This window comes from Chiroxiphia lanceolata, chromosome 7 (assembly GCF_009829145.1).
Source record: "Chiroxiphia lanceolata isolate bChiLan1 chromosome 7, bChiLan1.pri, whole genome shotgun sequence".
NCBI lineage: Eukaryota > Metazoa > Chordata > Aves > Passeriformes > Pipridae > Chiroxiphia > Chiroxiphia lanceolata.
Window position 1 is genome coordinate 28,723,871 of NC_045643.1, and position 22,396 is coordinate 28,746,266.

At 41.8% G+C, this 22,396-nt stretch overlaps 1 protein-coding gene across 1 annotated transcript in view; it reads left to right on the top strand.

Annotated features, from left to right (window-relative positions):
- The window catches only part of PDIA5 (protein disulfide isomerase family A member 5), a 100,507-nt gene that overhangs the window by 42,174 nt on the left and 35,937 nt on the right, over positions 1-22,396 (top strand). The window contains exons 9-11 of the mRNA XM_032692622.1: positions 2,269-2,360; positions 2,465-2,536; positions 6,962-7,098. Of these exons, the coding sequence (XP_032548513.1) occupies positions 2,269-2,360; positions 2,465-2,536; positions 6,962-7,098 (301 nt within the window). The remainder of the gene's footprint in view (positions 1-2,268; positions 2,361-2,464; positions 2,537-6,961; positions 7,099-22,396) is intronic.

Here is a 22,396-nt window from a genome sequence, read left to right on the forward strand (position 1 = left end):
TTGAGAATATGCTTAAGAGCTTTCCTCCTTTGGTGCTTGTGTTTGTTTTTTTTTGTTTTGGAGCAATCCCATGAAGAAAACTTTGAAGCAAAGTCGGGGGTCACAGTCAAGCAGGAATGGTCAGAAGCTGTGAAGACGTGGGGGGAGCGAGCTAGGAAAGGTTCAGAGCTGGTTTAGGTTATAGGTAGCTTGGTAGAGAGCAGGTAGGTATTGAAATATGTCAAATGTCACTGCAGAGGTGAAAGGAATAATCTGATCTTCATTTCTGCAGTGACTATTACAAGTGGTAATGGTCTCAAATTGAAGCTGGGATCATTCAGTCATTTGCTAAAAGCAGATTAGCTGAACATCTGGCAGGAGGACCCTGGCTTTGGGTAGTAGGTGTGTTTTGGTGGTCTCTGACAGCCTGATATTGCATAATTCTGTGATTATAGGCCAGCTAAAGCTGTTACTTTTGTCATTAAAAATGAATCCCATTGCAATAGTTTTTTTGCTAATTATGCTTCATAAAGTGTATGAACACCAGAATGAATTCAAGTTATTACTTATATCAATCACCATTGGATGGACACAGTGAAATTGTAGCAGAATATATGAAATGGCTGGGAATGCCTATTTAAGACCCTTGGAAATCCTCTGAAAGTTCACAGCAAATGTGAAATCTGGTAGACTGGTGTTTATTAGGGAATTAGTTAAGAAACCTTGGTCTTGCTTTATAAAACAACCACTGTATCTTGATCCTATTGCATTTACCTGCCCTTAGGTGGTGGCATAGAGGACAAGGAAAAGGGAGAATTGGGTCTAGATAATCTCATATGAATTAAATCAGTCTGGTTCTGGGAACTACAAGGAAAATTCAAAGTGAGAGACTTGGCCAGCAAGTATAAACCCTATTACGGTACTCTTCTCTGTTAACTTTATCCTTTCTCAGGATAGGGAACAGAAAACAAATCTTTTTGTGACTTTCCAGCACATTCTTAGAAAAGGCTGACCTTCAAATGAGGATTTTCTGCTTTAAGATTTATTTCATGCTGGCTCTGAGCACATTTGGTTGGTCTGTGCAGTTTGCTGCAGTCAGGAACATGGTATTAAATTCTGATGTGGCATTCCAGCTGGAAGGAGAAAATCCTGGTTTTGGAGAGGGAAGGAGGAGGGGTTTGGGTTAAGACCCTGCTGCTAAAATGATTTAAGCCATCAATGCCGTTAAACTAAGTTAATCAGGAAGTGGTATCTCAGCAACTCTCTGGTTGCAGGTTTGACAGCAGAACAACCTCTGTGTGAATTGCACACCCACAAAAGCTCAGAATCAGTCCCATCTTCCAATTTTGAAGTCAAAAATATTTGGAAGACGTTTGGAAAGGGCACAGAGTAAGTCACAGGACATGGTATAAGTCACAGGAGCCCTGAACCTGAAGCTCAGGATGAAGAGCTGTTGAGGTGGAGGATGGGTTGGGGTAGAGGTAAGGAAACGGTAAGAGAGGGGTTTTGTTTCACATGCTAATCTGAAAAGCTACTATGCTTCTGTGCCCCTCTTTTGATATCTGTAGGACAAGGTTAATTCTTAACTCTCATTATACCCTACCAGTCACGTAAGTTAACATATTTAAAGCATATAAATACCATGTGATATTTCCTGAGCTCATGGAAATAGGGCATGCTTTATTTTCACATCAAAGTAATGCTGATTTCCCCTTGCCATTCAGTAACTGCATTTTTGAGCTGGGATAATGCCAGTGCTTGGTTGGTTAGAGCTTCTGGACGTAAGCTGAGATTGTAAATTCATTGCTGTAGTGGAAACTAGAGAGCTGAGGGTGGAACTTCTTGTGTCCTAGCTAATGTTTGGATGTGAACTAAGAAGTGTTTTTTCCTGCTTGCAGAGGAAGAAAAGAAAAAAAAAAGTGGTTACACTTGTAGCTTAAAAGCCAAATGCACAAAGAAGAGTACAAATAGTGCAATTGAGAGAATCCCTTTAGGTGTTTCTCTTAGTGGGGGAATAAAAAGAAACAGAGATGCTTCCAGAGCAAAGAGGAGGTGACATGCTGACTGGTGTGCGTTTCCTCTGGATTAGACTCAAGTATTGTTCTGTTCCCCTTGCACAAAATCTGAAAAGCTTCAGTGCCTTTTACAGAGATCCTCTTGCTTGACAGCTGTATGAATGAAATCAGAATCTGTCCAGATCTTATTTGTTTTTACTTAAACCTTCAAACAAATGTTGTGATGTTCCTGCTGTATTGTAAGAATCAGTAAGATTATGCTCTGTTTTTCCAGGTTCTTGCTGGAATGAATGTTTATTCTGCCGAATTTGAAAGGATAAAGGAAGAATTCAATGTCCGGGGATATCCTACAATCTGCTATTTTGAGTCAGTTATGTTTTGCTACTACTTCAGAGATCATACACTCTTCTATAATTGCATGTTTTTATCTTCCAGGGCAAGGACTGAACCTTGTTTTGTTGCTTTAACAGGAAAGGAAAGTTCCTGTTCAACTTTGAGAACTTTGGTGCTACTGCAGCGGATATAGCAGAGTGGCTTAAAAAGTAAGGCATTGAATTTCATGCACTCCACCTTTTATGTACTCTTCATTATTTACAGAATGTAATGGTTTAGGAACAGACATCTCTCCCTCGTTCCCTCCGCTCAGAAGAGCAAACAAAACTACCCCACTGAGATCAGCTAAACTCATACAGAGAGATTGCCTAATGTTTGGTTTTTAGCATGCATGCCTTTCATTTCACAATTGCATTTTGTCTATAACAGAAGACTGACGGTGGACCAAAATAAATGCAGATGCACAGATCTCAGCTTCATTAAAAATGCCAGTGATCTTGGGTGCCTGAACTTAATACCTTGCAAAGCATTTGACTTCTGTTGTTTTATTAAAAATGTATATACCAAGTGCGCAACTCTTGTTGGTTCTTCATCCTTTAGCTGAAGCCTTTAAAGTGTCTTGCAGAGACAAACTGAATCAAGACACCTCAGACAGGTAGTCATTTTTACATCTTTGTTTCCTGTCATGAGGTGAAGTATTGAAAGCATCTTGTTCTACCTAAAGATTGCTATTTGCGGTCATAAACATTTGGGGGGTTGAATGAGCCTGTGGGACTAGCAACTGAGAGACAGAGACACAGGAAGAGTGTGCAAGTGTGTGTACGACTGCTCTTTAACTGGTGCTAATCACCACATTGTCAGTGAAGCTGAGAGAGCAGCTGAGAGAGCTAAGATAGTCTGGTGATGGAGAAATCCCATTAGCAGTGAGCCCTGGGCGTGATGTCATCTTTGTAACCCTCCCTTGTTTGCTGCAGTCACGGAAACAATACTGAAATGAAGCTAATAAAAGGAAACAAACACATGGGAAGGAACAGACTGTTGCAAACTATTGTAATAATACAGCTTAGCAAAATTGGCTCAGAATAAATGTATCTTACTTTACCAGTGGGACTATGATGGGGATGTCCATATGGTTAGCAGGTAGCCCAGGGTCTTCAGCAGCAGTAGACTGAGTGCTTCAGGATTTGGAACCCACAAATGAAGTGACAGCATCATTCCTGTTTGCATCAGGAGGCATGTGCCCAGAGGATCAAAGAGGAGGAATTTAGCCAAAGTCTTTAAGCCTCATGTAGTCGATTAAATCTTCAGATGTGAGAGATCAAGATGGCAACTCCAGCAACACTAAGGAGATGATCAGCCCTGGGAGCAAGGATATGCCTTCATCACCTGCACTTTTTTATGCTTCTCAGTTCTGCAAGGATGTGGTTATCTCTTGGCTACCATATGTGAAACATGAGATGTTTGGGGTGTTTTTTTCCCCTGTCTGCCTACATAATATCCAGATAATCCCAGTAATGTACAGTGCCTTTATATCAGTGCTGTGACAGCAAGTGAACAGAGCTACTGGAGGCAAAGCAGAACAGCTGCAAGCTCTTTCCAATGATAATCTCTGCTAACAAGCCACTGTGGGCTTTGGCTGATATTTCAGCAGTCCAGAGCTAAAGACAGCTGTTTGTCCTCACTTAGTGCATGCTTATTAGTTTCCCAAATGATGATCTGAGCAGTAGCCTTGTGCCTCTGTTTTGTATGATAAGTACAACTTTTAAGGAAACCACACTGAGAAATTATGTGTACTTACGTTTTACCAGTAATTGATGCTGCAGTTAAAACCATATATGGGGTAAATCTGCTACATACATAATATTATATTACTCTGAGGAAGCTGCAGTACACGTAGTCAAATGGTATGGCAAGGGATTTAGGAAAGCCAAGGAGTGTAGTTAAGAGAGCTACAGGGTGTATAGGCTGTGTTTCAGAATAGTGTAATATTAAAATCATATAAGGAGGTCACACTGATGCAAGATATTGCTCTGGAGCAGGGGCAAAGCAGGGCCATGGCAAGGACAGCCAGTGCATTTTTATACTCTGCATGCACGTGCTGTCATCATGGATTCTCCAAAGCAAATCCAGCAGACATTGAGCCATATGAAATGGCCTATTTATTGTGGACACTAGGTACACTGCAGAAAAGCAGCTCTTTTCCCTCTCCCCCTTCTTGATTTTTTTTCTCTCTAAATGTTACTGGCAAAGTGCTGAAAGTACTTGATCTTATGCTGATTTTTGGGGGAGGAGGTGATATGACGAAGGTTAGAATTATTTAAATTATTGAAAGGATGTTGTCCATGCTTTTTCCTCTCAGGACAAGAACTGATAGTTTGGAGGGCTCCAACACCTTTTTTTTTTTTTTTTTACCTACTTATTGAAGGTGCTTCTTTCTTGTGCTGAAGTGTGCTAATGCATCAGTCTTACAGATGCTTAACCTCTCTCATCTTTCTAATAGGTACTGGCTACTGTTATGTAGTTTCAGATGTTTTCATGAGATGTTAGAGACAAACCATCGTACAGCCTTAATCTGACACACAGTAACACTAGAGGTGCTATCTTGTACACACCACTTCTTTTTGTTAAATCTGATACACAGCTGTATCAGCCCGAATGGTAGGTAAGACAGACAACTTCTTGCTGCCTTCAAGAGCTGCTTAGTTTGTCTTGCTGTTTTTAAAGATTCCTGTCAGGCTCTTCTTTAGCATCAGCTACTCTGTTAAATCAAGAACTTGTTCTGTGCTTTTAATTGAATTAGCTTTTGATAACTCTTCCGGACTTCTGTAATCCTGATCAGGTGTTGGATGTGCCTTGTGTCAGTTTTAAATAACATTTTAGATTTTGCTTGTTGCTTCCTCCAGGCCTTGAGGTGTTTCTTACCCACTCCAGTGTAGGCTTATTAGCATGCGCAGCATTTTAAATTGGGCCATTTGAATAAACATCCCGTGCCCTGCTTTTCTAATTCCTGACTGAAATAGGTCATGCCAGGCTGTGCTAAACACCACGTTCTCCCAGTGCTTTGTAGACACTGTGTCCATGTTCATCATGCTCTGCCTACCCAGCCCAGCGCCCGAATCTGTTAAGTGTCGTGATGTTTTCTGGAAAGCCTTCACTCTCCCAGGATACCTGGAGATTATTGGTCTCCTACAGGCTTGGCAATAAGCAAACTGATTATCTGCTAAGCTTTTAGAGAGTAAACTCCTGCAGATGGGGACCCGCCTCTTTTTCTCTCTCCCCTGCTTGGTCAGGTGCAGCTCCAGTCTTTGCTTTGATGTTTGCTTCCCACTACATTTATCATATAAGCAGCAGTAGAGGTGTGCATCACAGTTTTGCATGGATTGCTTAATATCCTTGGATCGTACCCATTGCTTACATCAACAGAATTTGCTGTCTGAATCTGTGTATCTCTCCACTGCTTTTTTTATCAAACTAGACTTTCAACCTAGAAATGAGCAGGGCAGGATAAATGAGTTATCATCTGTTTGCCATTCCTTGTTCCAGGCAGATAACACAATAATACATTTTAATCAAAAATAGTAAATCTGTTTTCACCAGAGGTGGGGTCAAATCCAGACCTGTACTTTGCCAGAGAATTTGGGGAATTTGAGGGGTATTTGGAACTCATTACTGCAACTGGCAATGATAAAATAGCTTCAAAGTCTGGCTCCCAATGTTGGTGTGTTTGGGTATCCTTTCTGTGAACATTGCTTTATTAAATAAAATGTCAATTAGCATAGTTTAGTTCACAGCTGCCAAATTATCTTTTTCTTGTACATTAATAAAGCCAAAACCAATTGTTCAGTGGGATGGTGAGCACTGAACTGGTCCAGAGGAGCCTAGGTTCAGTTTCCAGACTTGCCACTGTGTCTTTGAGTAGTCTCTATGGCTCTGATCCATCAAAGACAGTTAAACTCATGTGCAATCATACTGAAGTTGGTAGAACATAACATCTTTTATGTTAAGTGTGCAATTGAGTAGGTTTGCTGAGTTAGGCCTACAAGCCCACTGAGAGGGAGGACAGACTGATGCTTCTTTGGGCCACAAGAGCTGTTCAGGGTAAAACCATATATTCCTGGGGAAATGGTTTGTGTAGCTGGCTCATGGTCCCAGCACTGCACCTCCTTCCTTCTCTCAGCCCTAATCATGCTGTCAGTATCCAAGGTGACGGGTTAAATTGGCTGTTTCTGCTCACTACTCTTTTCTTTCATTTGCAATGACTTCTGTGAACTACAAAGTACGAATGCTGTGAGAAAGGGAGCATCCTGCTGAGAAGGGTGAAAGAGTGATAGAAAATGCATCTGATTTCTATAATGTAATAACTAAGCAGTCTGGTTATCTCCTGTCTCCATCCCCTTCCATTGCTGATCTGTCCTCATGAGCTTCTTGTAGTTTTTTTTATTCCTCCTTCAGTTTTATCTGCATTTCGGTGCTTGTGATTTCTGGGTGGGTACAATTATGGAAGCTGTTCAGTAGGGTTGGTGTGTCACACATGTGTGAATATCTACACAAAGTGGTTCCTTACAGTCTGACCTGCCAAAATGACTGCTTAGCACCAGAAAGCTGCTTTTAAGCTCTGTCTGTTTGTCTTGTAGCCCACAGGCACCTCAGCCACAGCCTCCAGAGACTCCCTGGGCAGATGAAGAAAATGTAGTTTATCACCTGACCGATGAGGACTTCGACAAGTTTATAAAAGACCATTCATCTGTGCTAGTGATGTTCCATGCACCATGTGAGTTTGTTTTCTATTCTGTACTCTGAGCCAAATGCTTGCTGACAAAATCAGTGATGATTTTCCTTGGAAGTTTCACAGAACCTTGAACTCAGAGACCAGGCTTTTCTTGTTTGTGATGATTGTTAAATACAAAAGGCATGAAATGTTTGTGAAGTTGCTGACTTCACATTTAGGATGGAGATGTGCTGCTGGGAGAGGGACACTTTGTAGGCTGAGTCAAAACATAATTGAAGAATGTAATGATGCTTAAATAGTTAGAGGACTCATCACTTTACAGCATGATTTCCCATTTTCAGCTTCTCTTCAGTATTGTTTGCTTTCAAAGCACAACTCTGGTTGATTGAACAACTCAACTTGAGAACCATGAGCTCCTGAGTTCTTGTTCTTGGCTGCTGCTGTGTTGTTTTGAGCATTTTCACTCCTCTGCCGTAGTTTTTCTGGCAATGCCAGAAAACTAGATCTAAGTTCAGAAAGTCCCCAGGCCTTTTTAAAACTAATGCAGATCTGGTGGTGATACTACTTGCTGTTCTGGTGAGAATGCACTGGGCTGATCTTTTTCATTGCTTGAAGTTTTAGCTTGACCAATAAAATGCAGTGGGTTACTTTCAGAAAGCTGTTCCAGCCACATTGTCCTGTGTGCTGTGTTGGGTGGAAGAGTTCATTAACCTCTTTGTTCACTGTGGATGTAACTTGTTTCAGCTACATAGCTGGTTCTACCAATTGATTGTGTCTGCGATGGACAGTTCAGGTTGAATCTGCTATGCTGGGTGATACACAGCTTCTGCCTCCCCTTACTGCTGTACTGGCAGTGGCACTTGGGTGAGATGTTCATTTTCAGGGGCACGGATTTAAAGGTTGGAACTCTGGAGGCAGCCTGTGTGCTCACAGCTGAGGGTCTTGGCACAGAGGCTGAAATCCTGTTTCCCTTTAAGCCAGCAGGAGTTAGCTCCAAAATGCCTTTCTGAAGGTCTGCTCATAAGACTCATTTGAAAAACATACCATAATGAGTTTCCTTTGCCCAATGAAGTGTCTGAGAATTTGATCCTCTGAAGCAGGTGACTGCTGTTTTGTCACTGTGTTCACTGGGTTATTTGTACTAATGAAAGTGGGACCGGAGATTAACGCCTGGTCTGAAAAACAAAACACAAGTAGCAGAACTGATGGAGCCTGGTTTGCTCAGGAGTTATCCTTCATTACCCAAATCCTTCCTTCCCTAGATTTCCATGCACCCCAGTGTGCAAGTGACAGCATGGATTGCTGCTCCTCGGGAGCTGTACGCTTGCTGGTTTGGCTGAACAACTGCTGCCAAACAGAAATGTAATTACTAAATTTCTCTCCTTTCCCTCTCTCTGCACAGTGGTATGGGATGTGTCCCCTCTCTCTAGCCCTGAATCTCTGTATGATTACAGAAATTTAGTAGTATTTAAAAGCTTTGCCTTTTTTTGAGTTTGTAAATGGGCAAAGGAATCCAGTCATGTATTTGGGAGGAGGAAGAAGGAGAAGAAATAGACAGTTGGCCCTGCAAACCTTATTCCTTTAGGAAGCCAGATGAAAAATAGGTTAATGTATACAATTACAATCAGATTTTATAGTAAGTTCAACTTAGTTGTAAACCTTAACAGCGTTCTGTTTGGTTTTTAGGGTTTTTTTAATATTTTATAGAACACAAATAATACAGTTTTAGGAATAATGATATTACATGACCTGTTTTGAAGGAGGGGCACTTCCAGCTAGGTATATTTTGTACTAGGTGGCATTCTGTACCAAGGTACAGCAGTACTTTGGCAAATGCTGTTTTCAAAGTAAATCAAATGCCTAAATTGGGCTTTTGCCCCAAGTCAGAAGACTTTCTGATAACATTTTCCAGCTGCTCAGAATTGGGATAAAGAATATTCCTCACCAGAACAACTCAATTTTAAATGTAGCTTGAATGTTTGGGGCATTTTATTTACATTCAGGTGGTAATCGTATTGCCTGTGTGCAGAATCCAGCTTGATCACGTGTAAAAGATCTGTGTTTGTAAGAATCCTCTCTGGGCGTCCTCAGCAGAGTGTGTAAGGCTTGCAAACTAATTAACTATCATAAACAGTTATCTCCATGATTAAAAGCTCTTCTCTTAGCACTTTGTAAATGTGTTAATGGAGTCACCTTATGAATATTAGGAGATAAATTACTCCAGTAAAAGAAGCGGACCAGCAAACATCTTACTTGTTTTAACCTTGGTAGCTCAGGATGAGAGAGTTTTTTCTAAAAATTATGTATTAATAAAAAAAAATGTGGAAACAGATGTGCAAAATAGGCCCATAACACAGGATATACTTCTATGTAACTAAGAATAAGCAAGGGGATTTCAATACTGGCCTGGAATTAGCACGTACTTAAAACCCTGTGTCACCATGCACCATACATGTGACTGGGAGTTTTTCTAGCAGACTGTTGGGGTTTAGCCCCAGCTGCAACTCAGCCCCACACAGCCACTTACTCGCTCCCTTGTGGTGGGATGGGAGAGAGAATTGGAAAAATAAAGGCGACAAAACTCATGGGTTGAGATAAAGACTAAGTAAAAGCCATGCACAGGCAAAACAAAGCAAAGAATTTGTTCACTACTTTGCATTGACTGGCAGGTTTTTGACCATTCCCAGGAAAGCAGAGCTCCATCACACATAATGGGGACTTGGGAAGAGAAATGCCATCACTCCAAATGTCCTCCCCTTCCTTCTTCTTCCCTCAGCTCTGTGTGCTGAACACGACACCATATGGTCTGGGATATCCCTGTGGTCAGCTGGGGTCAGCTGTTCTGGCTGTGTCCCCTCCAACTCCTTGTGCACCCCCTGCCTCCTCACTGGTGGGGTGGGGTGAGGAGCAGAAGAAGCCTGGACTCTCTAAGTGCTGCTCAGCAATAGCTAAAACATCCCTGAATTACCAACACCATTTCCGGAATAAGTCCAGATCATAGCTCTGTACCAGATAGTGTGAAGAAAATGAACTCTATCCCAGCCCAAACCAGCACACGTACACTCAATCTTGTGTTCATGAGAAGCTATTTCATTAGAGGAGAATTATTTCAGTGATGCTTTAATTGCATATTCAGGTGGCCAGTGCATTAATAGAGTGTAGTATGAAAAGGTGTGCAGGAAATTGGCAGCTTTTTATCCGCACCCTGCCCCTCAAGTGCTGAAGATACAGCTGAACCAAACAGAACCAGGTAAATACCTGTGAACTGCACAATTAGGCACTGTGATGAATGTGGCCAATTGGGTTTCCATGCCTGTGGCTACTAATGATCATCCCTGAGGACCACGCTATAATTATTTACAATCAGCTGCACTTACTGACCCAATCAAAGGCATCGCAGCATTTTGTGTTTCTGCCTGGCATAACTAAGTTCAGGAGAGCAGCTACGTGTGATTTGAACACATCAGGAAGGTCTGCAGCAATGCAACTTTCACCTCTTGAGATCAGAGGCCTCATACATTTTGTGCAATAATGTATCACAACCATTAAACAGAAGCTGGGCTGCTTCAGGTCGTTACTGCCGGCCCTGAGGTAACGTGGGTGAGCGTGGGTGGGCAGGATGAGTTCATCCTGCTTTCGTTTTGCAGGTCAGTAGGGACACGAAGCAGGATTTTTAACCTTCTGAAACTCCTTCGTAAAGCCCTTAAGAGGATGTTCAATAAATCTGAATATTTAGCATAGGTAAAAAGCGACCCAGACAGTCAGGCTCTGAAGGAGCTCTCCCTCCCCAGCCATCTGTGAGGGGTGTGCAGTGTTGTGCTCCTTACTTAAGCATTTTGCTGAAATTTCATAATTTCTGGTGGTGAGCTTAGTGTTATCCTGGATATATCCAGACTGGAGTTTTGCAGGCATCTGAACTGTTTTTTCATTGTGGTGAAATGAAAACAGAGTTCTCCTGCACTATACAAGAGAACAAAGAAATGTCCCTCTCTCCCTAAAGATTTGGAGTTTCTGCTTGGATTGATCATATTTGGTAACATGAGATAGCAGAGCTACATTAGCAGGCCTATTTCCAAGCCTGTAACAGAGGATTTTTTGCACCAACTAAAGCTATTTCTGTACCATAACATAGCTAAAGGCACCCATGCAGCTTATGATAGGCTTCTGTTAGCAATAAGAGTAAGGGCTCCATGTCTGTATGTGCTTCTCGAATAACTGTGCCTACAGCTGATCAATTTATTTAGATGCCCAAGATGACAACTGGGTTCTGAATGTCTCTAAATATATGGGTTATGCTGCCAGTCAAGTGTTGTTAAATGCTTTAGTGACACGGGGACTCGCTGGGACTTTAAATGCTCCTGAATCACTTGAGCACAAGAAAAGCACCCTGTTTGTGTTTTCAGTTTCCCCATCAAACTGTTTGCTGAGTCAAATGCAATTTTTAAAATAATTCTGTCCAAAATATTTGTCAGATTAGTGAGTGTTGTAGTCTTTCTGACTCTGTTTTGTCAAAGGGATAAAAACCCCCCACACTTACCTTTCTACATTTTTCTTAGCATTTTTCTCTACCCAACCAAGTCACTGATAAGTCAATTCAAATGCTACTGAATGGTGATTAAAGTCCAGAATTGAAAGTCAGTTCAGGAATGGATTCTAAAAGTGTCTGATTTTCATGCACAGGCGTTACTTTCATTATGTTTTGTTAACACAAGTGACATTGCTGACACTTTAAAATGTACCTGTTCTTGCAGCCTGATGCAGAATAATGTCCTCGTGCCACTACAAGCTGTAGCCTCCCTGTGTGCCTTCAGCAAACGCAGATCTGAGTAGTCTCTGATGCTAATTGGTAGTTGTAGTCAGTCACCCCTGTTTGCTTGGGGTTGCTTTGCCCCCCTCTCATACCCCATCAGCCAGAGCGAAGTTTGTGGTCCAGTACTGATGCCAGAGGTAACAGAGGAGAAAAAGGTGCTTTGGCTGTACTGTTAGTGTGAGTGTGCATTTGCTTTTTAAAGGATTAAAGTATTAAAATCTTTTTCCTGCAATGTTTTTCCTTGTATGTGAGCTTAAATTCATGTTAAACCTGTGCTCTTCCCAGGCCTCTTCACAGGGCTTCTTCATAGGCTACGTAAGCTGATTGCAGGACTTAAAGTTAGAAAAAATGTCAATATCCTTAGTAGGATATTGGAACCATCATGGTTTTTCCTACCTTGATGAGGAGGGAAGGCAGAGAAAATGCAGCCTAATAGACCTTTGCTTGCTTCTTCCCAGTGGAAGGGAGGGCAAAAATAAATCTTGAAATGATAAAATACACCATAGTTTTGACATGTAGTTGAAATGTCTGTGAAATTCCTTTCCTTTCCTCAGATATTTTCACTCCCTTTAAAAATGAACCCCGTAAATTATGCAGTTAATGCTTTCCAAAGTCAGCTATTCAGCTGTGCAGGTTTTTAATTGCCCAGGGAGTGGTTTTATCAATTTGTCTTTGAAAAACAGCTTTTCATACCCTTCAGTCCTTCCCCCCTCCTTCCCTTGCATTAAAACCCAAGGTTTTAAGCCACTTTGTGAACTCTTTATTAAGAATCCCAACCAATTAGCCTAGTACAAGATGAAGGCCTCCAGCTTCTAACTAAGCAGTGGACTTGGATCTCTCCCTGCCAGCACACCATCATTGGTTACAGTGGCCTGCTTTCTGTTTCTTACTGCTGCATATGGTGAGATTAGGATGTGGGAATCCATTGCTTGCTTTAAATATGAAGTAAAGCAAACCCAAAATCTGCACGTGAAATCAAATCAATTTCTTTCAAACCATGTTTTGCAACTATAAATATTTCCTTTTGAGAAGTTTCAACTTTTGAGAAGTTTCCTTTTGAGACCCCCACTGGTTCCTTATGAAAGCAAGGTACATTGCAGCAGGCACTAATTGGGATGTATGGTGGCAGCATCAACTGAAAGGCCACGAGTTGAAAAGGCTGAAGAATAATCTACTCTACAGCCTGAAAAAAATAGCGTTTCTAGCACAGGTCAGCAGCAGCCTAACATTGCCAGCCTTTGATAAAGAAAAAAATTAAATTATTTGTAAATAAATACAGGTTTTCCATGCTAATTCATTATTCAATCAAAGGGTTTTTTTAATATCATCCAGTGCCATTGCACCAGTAGAGGTTAAAGGCTTGTGGGTTATCCAAATGTCAAGCAGCACTTGAACGTAAATGGATGGAAATATCCTTTAATTTTTATTTGTCCCTGTCGTATATGACATCTGTGATTTTTAAAATAAAACGTTGACTGTGCTCAGTGACTACATAGAGAGCTTTTGGCACCTGCCTTCAGATGTAAAGCCTCTGGGATAAAGAGAAATGGTGGGTAGCTGGGAAGCTGTTCTTGTTAGACCTGTGCAGGTCTGGATTACTGGGAGTTTGTAGTGTGTAAGGCAGGTTATGTATTTGGAATCTTGTCAGATGCCATATCCTTGTGATGCAGCTGTGTATCCTACTCCATGGGATGATACTCAAGGAGACATTTATGTGTCAAGGTGCTCAATCCTGTTCCCACTAGACCCTGCGAAAATGTTCTCCCTGCTTCAGAGTAATTACAGAAAGCTTTGAACAAGGCAAGCTTTCTGGACTGTGATGTAGGTCATAGGCAGCATCTGTCTCTGGTGGGTTTCTTGGTGAAGCAGTGCAGATGTGAGGATGGGCTATTGCAGTGCCCTGATCACCGAAAAAACTGAATAGTTGTGTAAGGGCACTCGGATGATGAGTGTTGCTGTTTAAGAGTCTGGACAGATCTATGAAGAGAAGAGATCTGCTTCAGTTTCATAATTGTGCTTCCTGACTCTCTACATCCCATAGGTTCCTAATTTTAATGTTGCCTTAGTGTATTTTTAATGGGATGTATAATAAAATGCTTCCCTGTGCAAGCATAAATTATGCCAACTTTCTGTTCATTGTATGTATGTACGTCTTAGCTGAATGTTACTGTCAGGCTCTTGGAGCAGATATATTCTTCATGTAAACCAGTTAGAAATGGGTAAATTCTTGCCTTCTGAATCTACTTCCAATAAAGTGAGCGAGTTCTGACTGTTGATTTAAGAGAGAGGAGGTCGGAGACACTGACTAGGTTCTTCAGTATTTAAAAGCATGTAAGTCTACAGTAGGATGTTGCTTGATATTTGAATATCACCAAAAATCTTAGGGACTATAAACAGTTCAGTGCAGTGACCTGCCAGTGCAGTGACCCACCTCATTAAACTAATTACAGGAATGATTTTCAGGGAGATTTAATCACACATTAAAACTGAAGTTCTTGAAAAGGCAGCAAATCAGGAAGATGAAGAACCCAACATGGATTTTTCCTTTAATGACAATCCCATTTATGTTTCTCGAGGATTTAAAAATAAAAATCAATACAGATTTTTAGTGGTATTTACTATAAATAGGAATGTGAAGAGTATAAAAACCCTAATAACTAGCATGTGCAGTAAAACTTGACAGGATACCTAATGAAAGGGGTGAAGCCAGAAATGACTGAGTCCGTTGTCTCTTTTGTGTTGGTCTTTTGATGCTGGAGCACACAGTTCGTATGAGATTATTGTCTTTTTGAAGCAGTTTGTGCTCTTTGAGCAGAGTAAGATCATAAAAAAAAGGATGATCCAGTGATAAAAGTGATAGTCTTGGCTTGGAGATGTGAAAGTTTAGTTCTTGCCTTGCTTTGATTTGTACAGTCATGACCCAAGTCACTAAATATTTGTCTCAGTTTCCAATCTGTGAAGTGGAGATAACATTTCACCTTGCGTGGGAGTTTTATCTAGCGAGCCATGCCCAGACTGCAAGCTGCTCCAGTATTGCAACAGTTGTGGTATGGAAGGCATGTGAACATTGCAAAGTGAAGGAAGTATTCCCTGGCTTGTGGCAGATGTCCATTTTTTGGGCCCCCAAGTTTAGGAAACCCCATCTGCTACTGGGTAAGCACACAGCTCAGATAAGATTATCAAAGCTTGAGCTGATGACTGGTTGCAACCCATGCCAAGGCTTGAAGGGAGGAGCCTTGGCTTGCTCTGGTTCATTTTCACAACAGGAAGAGTGGCAAACCTAGGCTTTTGTGTTGTTTTGGGCTGCCCTACCTTTGGGCTGGATCTTGACTTGCCTTGTGGCATGGTGCTGTTCTGGGGACACAGCGTGTACGTTGAATCACTTACTTGGTAGCAGTTGTGGGTATCGAGGGCAGAATGCAGGGTAATAGGAAAGGAGCTGAGCTGTATATACTTGGGTTTTGTGAAATTTGGTAGATTTGTTCAAATGCATTGCTGTATGCTCGCCTCCAGTAGGGAGCAATTAGTTTCTCTATTAAAGAAGACATTTGCAAAGGCTATTCCAAGCAGGAAAAAAATCTTCCTGTGAATGTGTGGCAGGTGGTGTAAAGGGAACATTAGTTTCTTTGGGGATTTGCTGCCTCATTTCTCACACTGGTACTGCTTTCTCTCTCTCCTAACAAGTCCTTACTGCCTGAGATGATTACAAAGGAGTAGCTACGGCCAAGGGATAGCTGAGAGGTGACAGCTGAAGGGAGAGTCCCCCCAATCTCTGGGTATTTGTTATAGATTATTTAGGTGTTCAGAGTGGTCTTTTAGAGGACTTAGGTAATTTTAGCTGTTAAAAGTCTGCATTTGAATGTGTGAATTGGGTCACTGTCCTCCTGCAAGCTTGACCCCAGTGTACATATAAGCCCTTAATGCTCTTGTGGTGAGTTCTGATAGGAATGGAGCATAACTTATTTTTATGGATTTACTTTGCTTGCCTCTAATGATGGGTTAACAAGGGGAATTAGCTTTAAGAATTAACCACTGTTTTTTTTTTTTTCTGAAATAATTTAATTTCCTTGCTTGGATAAGCTCAATATACAGTGCAGGGCTCTCATTTGGAAGTTGCCTTACAGTATCTCTGCTACTTGAATCATTACCATTAGAGTTTTCATTGTCAAGTTTATCTTCCTAAATACTTTATGGCTTCAATTTTTATTCTGTGGAAGGTAGAGAACGTATGTAAAGAATAAATAATGAACAGAGAAATGTACAGTGAAAGATTGCTTGCCTGCTTGTCTACTCCTTGTGCCCTTTCAGATGGTGGATTGGCAAATGATGCTGTCTTTCTGAACTACTAATAAATGAATCCATTGCTTTGATACTGAGGCATTGTGCTGATGGAGGAGCTGTGTCTTTTGGGGTCCTGACTGCTTGTGGTTGGCCAACCATCCCAGCATGCTTCTCCTAAATAGGTGAATAGATCTCAGTTGGTAGGCACTTCTGCTCTGATTTTGGACAAAAAGTGTGCATTCTTCATAGTATCTCTTCTTGATACTTGACTTTTGCAGATATCTTCACAGTAATAGCCAGTGTCAGTATTGCTTTTAACGCCAGTGCACCATAAGCTTGAATGCTTTGGGATGTACTTTTCTTAGGAAGATTTCTTTGCATTGCATCCATTTTGCTGATGTCTTATACAAATTGCATCCTAGGAAGTAATTTGCTTGTTATGCTGTTTCTGTGAGCTGAACACCCAAAGCTATTTCATCTAACCTCTGCTCTCTGGCATTTTCATTGCTAAATCCAGAGCTTAAAGTCTTCCATAGTGGGATAAGAGTGTGAGGAAAAGCAGTGCAACTTCTCTTGCCTCCCCAAGGCAAAATTTTTTTGTTCGCCTGGCAGTGGAGAAGGTGTGGGGGGGAGTCTTTTTTGGATGCAGAATAATTCTGGTTTTATTGAGAAGGAAAACTTGTGGTGGTATTTTTCATAAACTCTCGGTAAGTTCACCTTAAGGCAACTCTCTTTCACATTTCAATAAGGGAAGATTAATTTTCAACACCTACTCAGGGCCGTGTTCCTCAAAGCTGGTGTAGGAAGTGTAATTCATATCTCCCAATGCCAGCTGATGCACCTTCCTTCTCTTCCCTCCCAGGAAGGATGATAGGAGGCATCATCGTCTCCCAACACTGATTTCTACCAATTGCACCACATAGTCTTGACTAAGAGGGTATATACATGCAGTGTAATCTCCAATAGCTGGAAGCTGAAACCACATTAGGAATGAGAATGAGGAACTGTGTGATTTTGGGGAGTTTAGTTTGTTTTACATAAAGATGTTGATTAGCTTAAAGATTGTTCCTGGATGCATGCTGGACTCTGTGCTGTGCAGATGGAGGTATATTTTTTCAAAGACTGCTTTCAGGAACCTGGCACAGCCAGGGCTCCCTGTGAGCTTAGACACAGAGAGCACACACTCAGAGGGTGAGATGGAGCAGAAATATCTCTCCCTGCTTGGCTCTCAGGAATCCCTGGGAGGCAGCAGCCTGTGGCTGAGGTTAGCCTTGGAGCATATTCACCCTTTTGTCTGAGCCCTTTACATCAGAAGAAGATATGCTTCAGTGTGACGAGAAATGAAGGCAGAAGCATGTGTTATGCAGTTCATTGGAGCTGTCGTCTTGTAAATCCCATGGGGGCAGCCTGCAGAACCTGCCCCATGTTTGTTCCCTCTGTGGTGAGCTTTCCCCTCCCACGGTCTGTTGCTGGCTGAAGGTGGCCCTTCTGCCAGAGCTGGATGCAGCATGGATGCAGACAGGGTTCCTGGAGGATACGTTTAGTTAAGCTCTCTTCTCAATTTGATCTGATTTAGGTAATGCAGTGATCCAACTGTCTTTTTTAAAAATAAATAGTTTTAACTCATACTGTTGCTGTCTAAAGCTGTTATGACCCTTCTGCTGAGCACTTTCAGTGATACTGGGAGTGAAACAGTGATGCCAGTATAGAAAATATGAGATGGTGTCTGGGGTGGGGCCACTACCACCTCAGCAAGTCAGAGGGATAGGAGAAAGGATGACCAGTTTGTAATCATTTTGTACCCCAACTTCACATTGAAGAGCTGCTGGAAACAGGCAGAGACTTTTCTTCTGTGTGCCCACGCTGGGATTGGATTTGCACAGCTCATTGCATGCACAGATTGAATGCACTATGAGGCTGTGGCAATGCCAGTGAGATGGTGATAATGATGTGGACAAGACATTGCACTGTTCTCCTGTCTCTGGGATGAACTGAGCAGCCCACGCAGCCGAGGCGTTGGGCTGCGACTGCATCAATGTAGCATGACTGCAATAATCCGAACTGCTTAAGTGTTTTCCTTCTAATTCTGTATTTCTAGTTCCCCAGAGTCTTTCCCAGGCTGACCTTTCACAGGCTTTGTCTTTTGTAAAGCCATAAAGCTGTTTGCTTGTCACTGATCCCTAAGCAGTGTAATGCCTGGTCAAATCAAACCTGCCTTTAAAAGTACAGTGGTGAGGTGGGGGAGTCTGAATTTGTGCACATATGCCGACATTTCTAGCTGTTGAAAATTTGAATTCAATATCATGTTAAAGACCTTGAAGATGCTCCTCTTAATCTTATAAGAAAGCATCAAGTCTTGAAACATTGTTGTCTTTAAGTATCTGGAATTATACCTGGGTGGGAAGTGCTGCTGGTGAGGAGGAGATGAATAGTTTGGTGGGAGTAAGTACCCAGAGGGAAAAGGATGCACAAAATTCTTTCAGCTCCTGATCTTTCACGAGGTGATTTGTTTTAATTGTAAAATTTTTTTTAAAGCAGAAACATGGAGATCTGGGCATGGCCTGATGGCTCTGACCATTATGAGTATTAAGTGAACGTGCAACCAACACGGTTGCAAATTCATACCTGTGATTGCAGGGAGAAACAGCTGCTTTTGTCATCTTTCCTCCCTGCCAAATTTGGGGATGATTTTCCATCAGATGTCTGCAATGCAGATGGCTAAATTATGCAAGGGAATCTGCAGCTGTTGCAGTTTATGCTCTTCTATACCAATGAAGGAACTGTAAGCTGCCTCATTGCAAACCTGAGAGCTACTCTTTTACATGATGCATAAGAAGTCTTTGCATGTTAAAGGCTTCCATAGCAGAAGAAAACATATTTGTATTCTTGCATGGGTGATAAGAAGGCTGGGATTTGTGTGTATCCTTGCCCTGGTTGCAAGGATGTGCCCCTCCATGTACATACTCTTGTTTTTGTATGTACAGGTGTATGTTCAAAGTTAACAGCGGGATACACATAAGAACAGGCTGCTCTGCTGTGTTGCGAGATCGCTGCTCCTCTGGGATTAAGAATGGAGATACCAAAGATGTTATCCCCAGGTATTAAATGTTTAGAGAGCAAAGGCATATCTGAACTTTTTGAGATTTTTTTTTCTTTCTTGAAGTTGTCTGTAAATCTTCTGTGAGTGTAGTCTGAACTACCAGTGGCCTATTTGCTGAAAGCAGGACATGCTTTGTGCTTCAAATTTGTTTTCTCATCAGGCTAATAGAGGTATTTTTGGTATGCAGCTATAGATGGATGTAGAGCTGGCATGATACAATAAATAGCTGGTACATGATAACAGTATTCAGGAAGTCTGTTGATGACAGAAATGTAATGGTTCTTCAAAATCTTTATTTGCAATTTATTTTACCTCTAGGGTTCTTCATGTCAGAAATTGCTTCTTCACAACTGCCTGAATGTTATCTTTTATCTCTTGCTTGTCACGCATACTTCAGATCCTCAGACAACGTTGTCTTGAAACGAGAGGACATGACCAAAAGCGTGGTGTTTGTTTATATAGTCCTAAAATGACAGAGAAACAGAGATTTATATCCTTGGGACAGCACTCTGACAGCATATTCAGGAGCTTAGCTAGAGCTACTTGACTGGTTTTCTGGTTGTCTTCTGCAGGCAAAACTTGGTTTTAGCAATAGAAATACTTGCATTAGTTCACTTCTGAAAACGTTTAGAGCAACTGTGTGTTGTGAGTTTTTGCCAAGGTGCCAAGCAGGCTGCTGTAAACAAATATAGATATTTCCACAGAAGAGGAGTTACTTGGTGCATTTGTTAGCCTTTCCTATGTCCATTTGCTCCTCACCCTTTCACTTTAGCATTGCTCCCTCCACACGTGGCTTTTGCCTCTGCACTTGCATGTGGTCACACTGGGCAAAGGACAAAGTGCTGAGTGAGTGTTGTCCTATGGCCTATGGTGGGATTCGGGAGGGAAGGGACTTGTCTGCCACATCTGTCCCCAGGGTGATGTGGGGACCTTTGATTGCCCTTGTCTGAGGGTGCAGCTGAGCTAGGCTGTGTGATAGTGACTACACCGAAGGAAGAAGCTGCTTATCTGCACAGTGCAAATGAGAAGATTGATTATAAATAAACTAGGATAGCAGAATTCTCTCTTCATTTAGACATCTGTTTTAGAAATGGTTACCCAGGGTGCATACCAGATGCCCTAGCACTGATTGTTGTAAACTTTGACTTCTTTTTCCTGTCTTGTAACACTTCTTCTTTACGCTTAATCCATGGGCTCTTTCCTGTTGGAGCCTTGGGCCTTGCAGCCTGAGGTCCTTTTGTGCAAGAGGAGTAGGATGATATGTGGAGAGGTCAGAGGAGCTGTCCGGAACTGTTCAGTAGAGCTAGGCACTAAATCCTGACTGGTTTTGGGCTGCTGTTTGGAGAGTAAGTCTGACTTGCACCTCCAGGGCAGCTACTTGTCTTCTGAGAGAAAAGACCGAGGCTGTGAGAGTCCCCTTGGATAAACACCTACAAGTCCCTTGGGTGTTCCACTAGCCATGACCCCCAGAAGTTCAGAGAATGTCAGTGCTTGGAGTAGGCTCAGGGCATCCTTGGGTTGACTGTTGACTGCAACTTTTCTCTTCTCACCTGGGATTGAACAAGTTGCTTCCCTTGCTCAGTCTTTTAGTTTTAATGTCAGTTTACACTTAACACGACCGCGCATCTGCTAAAAGCACATCTATCACGGGTGCCCACTGCAGACCTGTGAGCTTCCTTCTCTGTCCCAACAGCACACAGGAGCATCTGGGCTAAGGGCCTGGAGGGTTGTTGTTATTTTCCCATTCATTTTATGAACAGAAAATGCCTAAAACTAGAAGAGCTTAGCACAGAGGGATGCAGTTGCTGCTGAACAACCTAATGTAGTAATCAAAGTTGAGGCAGTGACCTTGGAATTCATTTAAATAACTTCTTCATCGGCCTCGAAAATTTAATGGCAATCCTCACAGGATTATTCAAAGATAGGATAAATAATCATAAAAGAGATTAATCGATTTCCAGTTTGAAGGTTTGACTTCTGATTTGTATCTCTCCCTTTCTGCAATGGTAGATGGAAGCAGGCTGTAGCACACAATAGCAAAGTTCTCATAAAGATGGCCAGCAAAGCATTGTTTATTGTAGGAGAAGCTCTTAAGATTTGTTGTCCCTCTTTCAGGTTCAGTTTAATGTGGTGCCTGTTTTTCCAGGCTGATATATCATGCTGTCCTCTGTCAGGGGTAGAACAAGCATTACACAATATAGATTTGAAGACTTCAGTTTTCATTTAAGTGCCTTTTAAAGACCTGATGCTGCTTCCCCTTTATTTTAAGCATGAGTGAGTTAGCTTTGTGGCAGTCAGTAGCGCTGTGTCTGTGTGATGTTCATGAAAGAACACAGAACAGTGACATTTCATGGTCTGGGTCTCTTTATCCAAAATATTACTTACATGAATTTCAGATGCTTTGGATATTTTTTTTTATTTCCTAGGCAAAGTACACCTGGATTGTTGTTTTGGTTTTTTTCTTCTCTGCAGAGCTTTGTGAAAAACTCTGGTTGTTTAATGCCTTTGGTTGATCAGATCTAATTAATGGTTGTGGAATATAGTGTAGATTGTGTGGATACCATAGCTAGAGCACAGTATGAACCTTGCTGTGGCTGAAGGATACACTGTGTAAAGCCCACCAAGGTGAAGTTAGCCCTGCAGAAAAGTATTGTTTGTACAGATTTGAGCAAGCTAAATTCAGAGAGGTTCCCCGGTATCTGAGCTGGCACTCGAGATGCCCTTTGTTTAGAAGTGAGGAAGAGCACAAAATAAATAAAGTTCCCTGTTCCTAAAAAGAGAAATAAATCAAATTGGGCAGGTGTCAAAGAGATCTGTCAGCCCCTTCCACAAAGCCATATGCCTGCAAGTTTTCTGTGGGTGGCAAATAAATCATTTTGCCAGCCTCTCTTGTGCTCTTAACCAAGACAAACAGTGCCGAGACAGTAACTTTTCCTCAGCCTTTTCCAGTTTCTTCCTGAATTCACCTCTGAAGCTGTTGCATCAGGTTCCCATTGTGGTGGCACATGATCACACCACTGTATAAAACTAAAGCAAAGCTTTCTCCTCCAGCTGAGATCCCCTTTCTCTGCTGTTCCTACCACAGTACTGTTTTTTGCATAAAAGAATGATGTGGGGCTCTTTAATGCTGTGGACACTGTGCAAATGAC